Here is a 12,648-nt window from a genome sequence, read left to right on the forward strand (position 1 = left end):
GGATATTCATGCAAGGTATTATAAAAATTTTGAATGTTTTTAAAGGGCAAAATGGTAAAATGGTAAATAAAGATAAAATTAAATAAGTAAAAGTCATCATCTCTTTCATTTTGCTTTTCTTCTTCACCGATTCTTCAAAGGAATAAGGCTAGGGTTCGGCCAAACCATTTTTTCTTGCATGGTATGTATTTCGATTCTATTTTTAATGATTTTTGTGTTTTCGGGATCATTGTAGCTTAATCTAGCTGACTTAGGAACTAATTTGCAAAATTTTTAAAGATTTAGGGTTTTTCCACGAACATGTTTGCATGATTCTTCAATTTTAATGGAAAAATATGAATCACTGTTTTTAAATAAACAAGTTTTGTAAAGTGATTTTTGATGAAATTGTCATTTAGGGACTTATTTATAAAAGTAGTAAAATTCCATAGTAAAATTGTGAAATGCTGATTTGTATGGGTTGATATAGGCCCCTAGTAGATTCGGATAGCATGAAATGTGGATGAAATTGCTTAAATTTCAATTTACGAGCTTAAAGACTAAATTGTAAGAAGTTAAAATGTTAGGGGTAAAAATGTAATTTTGCAAAAGTATGAATTTCAGACTGAATTGTATAGTATAAGTATTAAATAAGTTGAATTTGCTTATTTAGATCAAGATAAACCTTGTACGGATCTAGATTAGTTGATCTCGTTTCCATGTCTTTGTTATCGAGGTAAGTTCGTGTGATTAATTAACGTTTAAATGCTATAATGATTTATTTATTCATGCATTGTTTGACATGAAATTAAATGGTGGAAATGCAACAATGTTCAACTATTATCGAGCCCCGTTTGAATCTTAGGAATACGTAGGATACAAATGACATGTCATTAGGGTTACCATGTTTCAGGTGCTGATCCTGAATCTCCTACCGATGGCTGAGGTCTAGTATTTGTTGCGGATACTCAACAGCTTGTGTGAGCAGCATCGCGTAGCTTATATTCCGACCGATAACTTGTGTGAGCAGACCCATTTCATAGTTCGAGTGAGCAACAATGTAAAGGAAAATGAAAGGTTACGACTATATGTTTAGCACACTTTGTGTGAGCTTTTCCACGTATCCGATGTTATTCTAAATGGTTCAACGAGCATAAAAAGGAAAGGAATGATAAGTGTTCAAATAACTTATGTCACGATTCAATGAAAAGGATTGAAAAGGAAATGTTCAATGAAAGTATATCTATGTTCGTGGAAATGATGATTTCATGTGATGTTGTTCATGTATGATGGCTTACCTTATGTTAATTGATGCGATCTCGACTGCATCATGTTTCGATACAACTCGACGACCTCAGAATTGGTCTAAGCTTAATTACAAGCTTATTCAGCTTACTAAGCGTGCATGGCAATTTATTGCAAGCTAAATTTTAATTTAATTAAACTCATCTTAGTTAATAATTGAGTTGTTGGACTTTATTAAACTCATCTTAGTTAATAATTGAGTTATTGTTAAACTTTATTTAATATATGTTTCTTTTAATTAATCTAGTTGCTGGAATATTTTATTGATGCATAAATTTTTAAGTTTATTTATTTAAGTGTTTAATGTGTTTTGTGTTTAATATGAGTTTAAATGTGATTAATGTGTCTGATTGCAGGTGTCTTTTTAGCTGGAAACCGTTACATTCAAGGGCTGTTACAAATTGATTACAGTTACTTTTGAAGTAGAAATTAGTTACATACAAAGAGAGCATTATATATCATTTAAAGGAGCTGTTATATCAATTAAAATGGAGAGCATTATACCTCCTTAAATTGGCATTAGCCTTTTCTTATTCCATAACTGATTGTTGCTTAAATGGTCACTCCATGAGCTTAAATTTCATTAAAAGCTGTTGGTGTCCATTTGGCTGGCCAAGAGGGACTTCAGAAGTTTTCTTAAACACTTTTGGATGCTTAAGAATGAAACCTAAGCATTCAAGTGAATTGAATCAGCTGAATTAAAGAATTAAATCATATTGAAGGAAGGAGTTACATAGGCCTGGAATTTCAAAAGTTTGTAAACTTTATTTCAGCTCCTTATTAGCTCATTAAGCTAAACAAAAGTGATCTTTTGGTTAGGCCTTTCATAGCATTATAAATAGTTGTATTCAACCTATTGTATGGGACCTTTTGCTGAATTTATGCTAAATTTGAGTATTGTGAGTTATCCAATTCTCTTTGCTTCTTTTGGAACTGATCTGACTTATCAAGCATAGCTTGTGGCGTCTATCCTTTCCTTTGTTTGTCGAACTTATCACTTTTGAGTGAGGCGTTCATATACCTTTGGTTCCTATCACCATTGATAGCGGATCAAGGTTTTTCCATTGTTTTCTTAAACTAATCACCTAAGAGCAATTTGAGATTCGGGTCAACAATCCAATATTGTTAGTTCTTTTTTGGCCTTAGTCAAAATTATCCGTTATCTTTGATTAACCATTATGTTACCTTATTTTAATCCTATTTCTTTTATTTTTCAGCCTTTTTATTTGTTTAAAAACTTAGTTCATTTCTAAACGAATCAATTCTACTCAAATTCACGATTGGGCATCAAACGACTCGAATCATTCACAAAACTAGTCCGTATCATTAATTCAAGTGAATTATCTATTGATTCACTAACATGTGTTGTTGATGATGCTTAGGCTTGTGCCAAGCTTATGGTTGGATTAATTTTAAGGTTATGCATTGAAATGGTAAGTTATATTCATGTTTTACGAACTTACTAAGCATTTTATGCTTACGTAGTTTTCTTTCCCATGTTTTATAGATAATCGAAAGCTCAATTGGTTTGGAAGCTCGTCGGAGATCTATCACATTGTCCAGTGATTATATTGGTAGTTTTTGATGTTTTGGCCAATGTTATAAAGGCATGTATAGGTGGACTTATGTTTAATGTTTTGTTGAATGCTTAAATGTTAATTTTGGTATGTATATATATGTTGGTTGTTTGGTACCATTTTAGTAATGGTTGAATTGTGTCATTTAAGTGCTTGTGTTGCATGACAGAAATGGTTCAAATGGTCATTTTATATTGATATGGTATAGGTCAAGCTATGGTATATTTTGAAATGGTAGAAATGTGATCAAATATGCATATGTATAGGTAAGTTTGTATGCTTGCTTTTGAGGTGTCTTATATGGCATATTGGTTGAATGGATTTGGTCATTTTATGCATGTTTTGGTATGCTTTTCATGCCTTGGTCATTGGTGCAAATTGTTTGTAGGTGCATGTTTATAATGGTGGTGGAAATGGCTTGAATTTGTCTAATTTCATGTCCACACGGCCTGAAACATGGGCGTGCGACTCAGCCGTGTGTGACACACGGGCATGTGACTCAGCTGTGTGCCATGTAACACAGTCATGTGTCTCCTATAGGTCTTAAGCCATACAACTCAGGCAGTTACACAGCCTGGCATACGAGCGTGTGAGGCCATTTCAAAAGTTACACTGCCTGGCACACGAGCATGTGACTTGGTCGTGTGACCCCACTTCGAAAGTTACACGAGCAGGGACACAGCCTAGGACACGATCGTGTGTCCCTATTTCAATATTACACAACCTGAGACACGGGCGTATGTCTCAGCCGTGTGAACCCTGCAGTTCAAATTTTCTAACTTTTTCCTAAACCTTTTGAATGCTTTCAATTTAGTCTCGAATTGTTTCTAAAGTGTTTTTATGGCCTCGAGAGCTTAATTAAGGGATGTTATGCATGAATATGAATGATTTACGATATGTTTATGTTGAAGATTGAAATGTATGTTTTAAAGTTATGTTTTTACGTAAATGTTTTGTAACCCTATTCTGGTGACGGATATGGGTTAGGGATGTTATAATGATACTATGTGATTGATTAGGTATTAGCTTTATAGAATGAATGGTATTGAATGCTTAATGGTCAATGGTTGGATTGTGGTGTCAATATTGGCATATTGGTTAGACACTTAGGTTGGATGTTCCATGTTGTGATTTCGTATATTTATGATGTTTTTGAACAAGTTAATCAATTTTCAATTACATGACTTGTGGCATAAGTGAACCTAAGAGTGATTATTTGGTTTAGAAGGCATGCTTAGTTGCACACGGTCTGTGGCATGGTCTAGCACAGGGTCATGTGCCATACACAAGTGAAAGGCACAACCATATGGCCTATTGAATTGAGGTGAAGGTTGGTCCACACGGCCACAGTCTATTACACTGCCTAGCGACACGACCGTGTAACCCTAGTATACATGACATCAGTCTCTTATACAGTTTGGGGACACAGTTGTATGAGAGCACCACACGGCCTCAACCTTGTCACATGGCCATGTGACCCATGTTTTTACTTTTTATCTATCTTTACATGAAAGTATCAGATTAGTCCGAATTTGATTCTGAGTTGGCTTAAGAGCTATGTAAAATCGATTAAGGATCGATTTTGGTTGTAAATCACAATATAATGATGTTGTCGAATGCTTGATGTTTTAACTTGCTTTTAATTGGAAATTAAGGATGATAAATGTTATTAACTATCGTAAAACCTTATGCTTGAGTTCGACGGATGGACGAAGTATAGGGTGTTACAGCAAGGATTCCACATGACTTACAACATTCCACTAACCATGATTTCTAACACAACTAATACATTTACAGCAACACAAAACACGGATGGCAGACTCATTAGCGGGAGGATCTGCCAACAAGGATCTCGCCAAACAGAGAACTCACCAACTTCTGAATGATAGCCCACAAGCTTGGCGAAGCTCAGCGAAATACTTCACCAAGGTAATCGCCAACACCAACTAGTTTAAATCTCACGACTTAGGCGGTTTAGCCAACACAACCTTCCAAAAATACCAGTTTGCCAAGTGAAGATGTGACATAGGAGCTCCCTTATCATCCCAACTGTCATAGTCGAACTCTTTCTCTAAAACATCTTCCTTAGAAAGATTGGAGACTTATCCCTTATTTATTATTATAACATTCCTTGCCCATCCCCATGACCACTACGAACATGAGGCATGAATAGGACATTTCCAGTGCAAAACTAATACTTTATTTAAGAAAATAAATGATAAAACATTTTCATATAGTGCCAATTAAAAAAAAAACAACTAGATAATTTGTAAAATATAGGAATGTTACTTAATTTCTTAAAGGTTGCTCAAATTCTTAAGGAATTTATAACAAATTAAGTAAAATCAAAAAGAGTAATAGTACGTTAAAGTTGCCACCCAGCCGGCAATAACTCTCACCTAAACAGTACTAGATTTATTAGCTTTTTTTTTGTTGCCAATGAGTCGTTTAGGCAGTAATATAGTTAATATTAATTTTGTTAGGTTGTCACATAGGCAATACTAGAACTATTTACAATTTTGCACATTCTTGAATTTTAGCTAATTTCTTAAGCCTTCAACCACTACACCATAATCCAAGTTTCAAGTATTATTTGACATATGAAATAAGTAAATTTAAACTCATTGATTCCCTAAATACATGCCACAATACAAAAATACACAAGTTTCGTTAGACTGTCGCATAGGCAGTATTAGAACTATTTAAAATTTTATTCAAAATGAGTTTTCTACTTTTAAAACAAAGTTCAACAATCATATAGTGCCAATTAAAACAAAACAACAAGATAATTTGTAAAATATAGGAATGTTACTTAATTGTTAAAGGTTACTCAAATTCTTAAGGAATTTATAACAAATTAAGTAAAACCAAAAAAAAGTAACAGTACGTTAAAGTCGTCACCCAACCGGCAACAACTCCTGCCTAGGCGATACTAGAGTTATTTTTTTCCCAAGGAGTCATTTAGGCGATAATATAATTAATATTAATTTCGTTAGGCTATCTCATAGGCAATACTAGAACTATTTAAAATTTTGCACATTCTTGAATTTTAGCTAATTTCTTAAGCCTTCAACCACTACACCATAATCCAAGTTTCAAGTACTATTTGACATATGAAATAAGCATATTTTAAACTAGTTGATGCCCTAAATACATGCCACAATACATAAATACACAAGTTTCGTACTATTCGAAGTTGATAATGGTATTTTCTTATGAATCTCGAGATGCACCGAGCTTTGACACAGAAGACCTACGCAACTAAACAACAACACATTAAGCATAAAGCCTAGTAAAATAATATGGAATCATTGTATATTGTAACAGCCCATTTTTCGTGAAATCGAAACAGTGGTTTTTGGACCACAAATTTGATGAGTAAATTAATATTTTATTATTATTTTAATTTCTATGAAATGTTAGTATGGTCGTATAAAAATTTTGATAAGAAATTTTGACATTTGTATGCTTAATTACGTGAAAAGACTAAAACATAAAAAGTGCTAAAGTAGAGTTCTAGTAGCTAAAGGTGTTAAATAACTATGGAACATAAATGTACAAGGATTTAGATGGTAATTAGACCTTTTATAATGTTAGGGGAATTATATGGAAAGGTTTTATGGAAATTCTTAAAGTTTTTAAAGGTTATTTTAGTAAAATGGTAAATAAGTCATAAAACAAATAAGTAAGCAAATATCATCTTCTTCCATTTGTTTTTCTTCTTCATCCAAAATTGTCAAATAAGCCATAGCTACGGTTTGGCTACCCTATTTTTGCTTGCATAGTATGAATTTCGATTCCATTTTTAATAATTTTTATGTTTTTGAGATCGTTGTACCTTAATCTAGCTAGCCCAAGGACTAATTTGTAATACAGTTAAAGATTTAGGGTTTGGCCATGAATATTTTTGTATGGTTTTTGAAGTTTAATGGAAGATTTTGAGTCCTTGTTGTTAAATAAACAAGTTTTGTGAAGGGATTTTTGATGAAATTGTCATTTAGGGACTTATTTATAAAAGTGATAAAAGTTTAAATTAAATTCTTGACATGATGATGTGCATGGATTTCTAGAGGTCCCTAATGCATTTGGCTAGCATGAAATGTGGATGAAATTGCTTAAATTTCAATTTACGAGCTTAAGGACTAATTTATAAGGAAGTTAAAATATTAGGGGTAAAATTGTAATTTTACTAAAATATGAATTTTGTACTGAATTGAATAGTATATGTATTAAATGGATTGAATTTGTCTATTTAGATCAAGATAGACCTTGTACAAATCTAGATCGAGGAAAAGTTAAAGCCTCGGATTAGTTTATCTCATTTCTACGTCTTTGTCATCGAGGTAAGCTCATATGATTAAATAATGTTTTAATTTTATATTAATTTTTATATTCATGTATTATTTTCCATGAAATTAAATGGTGAAAATCCAATGATGTTACGATGATTATTGAGCCCCGTTTGAACCTTAGGAATACGTAGGATACAATTGACATGTCATTACAGTTTTCATGTTTCGGGTGTTAGTCTTAATGTCCTATTGATGGCTGAGGTTTTGTTTTTGTTGCGGATACTCTATAGCTTGTATGAGCAATATCGTGTAGCTTACATTCTGACCTACAACTTGTGTGAGCAGACCCATTTCATAGCTCGTGTGAGCAACGATGTAAAGGAAAAGGAAAGGAAAGGTTATATGTGTAGCACACTTTGTGTGAGCTTCCCTGGGTATCCGATGTTATTCTAATATGTTCAATGGGCATGAAAAGGGAGCGGTAAGTGTTCAAATGACTTACGTCTTGAATCTATGAAAAGGATTGAAAAGGAAATGTTCAACGAAAGTACATCTATGTTCGTGAAAATGATGATTTCAAATGATGTTGTTCATGTATAATGACTTACCTTATGTTAATTCAAGTGAATTATGAGTGGATGCACTAACATGTATTATTGATGATTCTTATGCTTGTGCCAAGCGTATGGTTGGACTGTATCATGTTTAAGTTTTAAGTTTATGCATTGAAATGGTAAGTTATGATCATGATTTACGAACTTACTAAGCATTATATGCTTACGTAGTTTTCTTTCCTATGTTTTATAGATAATCGGAAGCTTGATTGATTTGGAAGCTCGTTGGAGATGAATCACACTATCCAGCGATTATATCGATAGTTTTTGATGTTTTGGCGAAGGTTATAATGGCATGTACAGGTGGACTTGTGTTTGATGATTTAGTTGATATGTTTGGCATGTAAATGTTATTTTAGATTGAGGTACTTTTGGTACTTTTGGTACTTTTGATACCTAGTTGGTATGTGTTAATATGACTAAGTTTGATGCATGTTTGAATGGCCAATATGGTATATGAGAAAATAGCTTTAAAATGGTCAAGATAGGCTATGCTTTGGAAAGGTATTAAAATAAATGTGTATTCATAAAATATGGTCAATTATGCTTATGTTTAGGTATGTTTGATTGATTATGATTGAGGTGCCTTGTATGGCATATTGGTTTCATGATAATGGTCTATTGAATTGGTCCTTTTATGCATGTTTTGGTATTTTTTGATGCCTTTGTCATGGGGGCAAATTGCTTGTAGGTACATGATTGTAATGGTGATGGAAATGGCTTGAATTTGGAAAATTTCATGTCCACACAGCCTAAGGCACAGGCATAACACTCAGTCGTGTGTCCCTTGTAGGTTTTAAGGCATACAAGTCAGGCAGTTACAAGGCCTAACACACGGCCTGGCACACGGGTTTGTGAGGTCATTTAAAAAGTTACACGGCCTAGCACACGGGTGTGTGGCTTGACCGTGTGACACAACTTCGAAAGTTACACGGGCATGGACACGGGCTGGGCTACGGTCATGTGTCTCTATTTCAATTGTTACATGGCCTAAGACATGAGCATATGTCTCAACCGTGTGAGTCACATGACCTAGCCACACGGCCTGGCCAAACGACCGTGTGACCCTTACAGTCCAAATTTTCTAAATTTTTCATGAATTTTTTGATTGATTCCAATTTAGTCTCGAATTTTTTTTAAAATTGTTTTAAAAGCCTCGAAGGCTTGATTAAGGGACAATATGCATGAAGATGAATGTTTTATGCCTTGTTTGTATTGAGGTACTAAATATATATTTTAAATTTACAATTTTACAGTAATGCTGGTTAACCCTATTCTGACGGTGGATACGAGTTAGTGGTGTTCCATTTAGTGGTATCAGAGCTACGATTTAGTCAATTCTCAGACTGAACGTAGCATGTATGAGTTTAGAAATATGCCATTATATAACCTTTGATAGTGTGATAACTCCTTACTCGATTTGGACTATGTTTTCATATAGATATAATGTCATCCAACCGAGCTGATTCTGATGAGGTTGAAAGTAATACGCAAGCCTCCATTCACGGAGCAACATCAAGTGGCAGTCTAAGGGTCGAGGAGGAAAGGCTAAGGAAGCCTTCTTTTAGGTGATGAAAGAATGATTTACTGAGTTCGTATGAATGAACCCTATGGCTTAATGACCTTCACCCCCACATGTTCCCCAACCGGTTCCCGTTGTTCCTCAAGGTTTGGAACCAGTACAAGTGAGCAAGCCTCCAATTGATAAATCCGTAAATATGGGGATGATGAGTTTCAAGGTCGTCTGAAGATGATCTAGAGAGAGTCAAATTTTGATTGGAAAATACAATTAGATTTTTCGATGAATTATCCTATACACCGATAGAATACGAAAATATGATGTATCGTTATTAAAAGATTCGGTTTATCAGTGGTGGAATACTTTAGTTTCGGTTGTACTGAGAGATAGGGTAGATTGGGGGTTCTTCCAAACAATTTCAAAAGAAATATGTGAGTTAGAGATTTCTTGATAAGAAACATAAGAGTTTCTCAAGCTGAAACAAAGTCGGATGGCAGTATCTAAATACGAGAGGGAATTTGTTCGACTCAGTAAGTATGCCTGAGAATGTATATAGACAGAGATTGCTATGTGCACATAGTTTGAAGACGGGTTGAACAAAGACATCGAGCTATCAGTCGGGATTCTTGACTTGAAAGAATTTATTGCTCTAGTTGACAGAGTGTACAAAGCTAAAGAACTGAGTAAAGCAAAGAGAAAAGCCAATTATGAGGCTCAAGATTTAGGAAAGAGATCAGCAGGAAAGTCATATCAATCGCCATCGAAGAAGTCAAAAGAATATCACAGTCGTTCGTCAGCTTCAGTGGGTTATTCGAGTAAAGATAGAGGAAAACAACATGCGAATTCAAAACCTCAGGCTACGTCCATAGCAAGCGTAGGTAGTGTTAAAAAAAATAAGCCCGAATGTCAGTAATGTGGACAACGAAACATTGGTGATTGCAGAATGAAAGCCAGGGCATGTTTTAAATGTGGTTCGTATGAACATTATATCAGAGGTTGCCTGGAAAGGTTTGACAAAGAAAAGGCTCAGACTACTCGACCGAGTAACACTGCTGCGAGAGGTACATCACCACAGAATGCTGGAAAGGTGGGAAATAGCCATAGTGGGATGAAAGACTTTGCTCTAAGATCTGAGGCACGAACGTCGGCTAGAGCTTATGCAATCCATGCTCGAAAGGAAGCTTCAGTGCCAGATGATAATACTAGTTAACTCTGCATGATGCTATTGTGAATTGTAAACGAAAGCATATTGTGTTGAAATGTTAGAACAGTGAAAAGCTTCAAATGAGTCAAATAGACTGGATAGTGTATCTAATGTTATATCGGCTATGTTAGCACAGAAATATGTTAGAAAGGGCTGTGAAGCATATCTTGCTTATATATTTGCTTCTAGAGTTTTCGAGTTGAAACTAGAATCGGTTCCAATGGTATGTAAATATACAGATGTGCTTCCTGAGAAGTTACCCAGATTACCATCGATCAAAGAGGTTGAGTTTGCTATTGAGTTCATGCCGAGAACATATTTGATATTGATAGCTTCTTATAAAATGGCACCTACAGAGTTGAAAGAGTTGAAAGCACAGTTGCAAGAGTTGACAGATAGGGGTTTTAGTCGACCCAGTTTTTCTCCTTGGGGTGCTCCTGTATTATTTGTTAAGAAAAAGGACGAGCCCATGCGATTATGTATTGACTATCAAAGCTCAATAAAGCTACGATCAAGAATAAGTATCCTCTGCCACGTATTAGCTATCTATTTGATCAGTTGAAAGGAGCGACAGTATTTTCAAAGATTGATCTTCATTCTGGTTATTAACAGTTGCGAGTTAAAGACTCAAATGTGCCAAAAACCGCATTCAGAACCAGGTACAGACATTATAAGTTTCTTGTGGTGCCATTTGGTTTCACTAATGCACCTACAATATTTATGGATTTAATGAACAAAATCTCCAGACCTTATTTAGACAAATTTATTGTTGTGTTTACTATATATTGATCTATTCACAAGATGAAACAAAGTATGCCCAGCATTTGAGAATTGTTTTGCAAACTTTACGCGAAAAATAATTGTTCGCTAAGTTTAGCAAATGTGAGTTCTAGCTTCGAGAAGTCGGATTTTTGGGACATGTTGTATCATCTAATGGAATTAAAGTTGATTCGAGCAAAATTTCAACTGTGGTAGATTGAAAAGCCTCCAAGAAATGTATATGAGGTCAGAAGGTTTCTAGGTTTAGCCAGATATTACAGAATATTCGTCAAGGGATTCTCGATGATTGCAACACTGTTGACGAGATTGTTGCAAAAAAATGTTAAGTTTGAATAGTCAAGAAATGTTAGCAAAGCTTTAATCAGTTGAAAGCTTTATTAACCGAGACTCCAGTGTTAGTTCAACCAGAGTCTGGTAAAGAATTTGTGATTTATAGTGATGCATCGTTGAATGGTTTGGGTTGTGTTTTAATGCAAGAAGGCAAAGTGATAGCGTATGCTTCTAGACAGTTGGAAACCGCATGAAAAGAATTATTCGGCTCATGATTTAGAACTTGCAGCTATTGTGTTTGCTTTGAAAATTTGGCGAAACAATTGTACTGAGAAAAATTTCATATCTTCTCACATCATAAAAATCTGAAGTATTTAATGTCACAGAAAGATTTGAATTTGAGACAGTGTAGATGGCTCAAGTTATTAAAAGATTACGACTTGATTATTGACTATCATCTAGGAAAGGGTAATGTTGTTGTTGATGCTTTGAGTAGAAAATCTATGTTTTCTTTACGAGCATGGAACACGCGATTGACGTTGATTGATGATGGTATGATTTTAGCTGAATTAAAATCTAGACCGACATTTTTGCAACAAATTTGTGAAGCTCAGAAATATGATAATGTTTTGATAGTTAAACGAAAACAGATTGAGGTGACTCCTGATTCAGATCTTCATGTTGGTTCTGATGATACTTTGTATTTCAAAGGAAAAATTTTTGTGCCGAGAAAGTCTGATCTCATTCAGAAGATTTTACAGGAAGCTCACAGTAGTAGCTTCTCTATTCATCCTGATAGTAATAAAATGTACGGCGATTTGAAACAACTGTACGGGTGGCCAAGTGTAAACTGAAAAATATATAGGATTTTTCCTATATAATTCATTACCTTTTTACTTAAATTTGTTGTTAAAACCAAGTAATTGTTTAATAAATTAATGAAATATGCAAAAATATGAAATTAGGACATAGAAATTATTAAAATGTGATTTTATACTTTATTAAATAGTTTTCATGCATAAATGGCTTGTTTTATATTAATTTGAGCATATTATATTTTTAAGCTATAAAGTGGACCATGCATGATTAAATTAATTAATAAAATATA

At 34.2% G+C, this 12,648-nt stretch overlaps 1 protein-coding gene across 1 annotated transcript; it reads left to right on the forward strand.

Moving 5' to 3' along the window:
- The first annotated feature begins 11,917 nt into the window (after positions 1 to 11,917).
- LOC128034046 (uncharacterized) lies at positions 11,918 to 12,394 on the forward strand. Its single transcript, XM_052622600.1, has one exon. It carries the CDS (start codon positions 11,918 to 11,920, stop codon positions 12,392 to 12,394), a length of 477 nt encoding a protein of 158 aa, XP_052478560.1.
- Positions 12,395 to 12,648: the final 254 nt, after the last annotated feature.

This window comes from Gossypium raimondii, chromosome 2, assembly GCF_025698545.1.
Source record: "Gossypium raimondii isolate GPD5lz chromosome 2, ASM2569854v1, whole genome shotgun sequence".
Taxonomy (NCBI): Eukaryota; Viridiplantae; Streptophyta; class Magnoliopsida; order Malvales; family Malvaceae; genus Gossypium; species Gossypium raimondii.

Coding starts and splice junctions, on each gene's coding strand:
- LOC128034046 (XM_052622600.1), top strand. CDS start 11,918: ATGTCACAGAAAGATTTGAATTTGAGACAGTGTAGATGGCTCAAGTTA.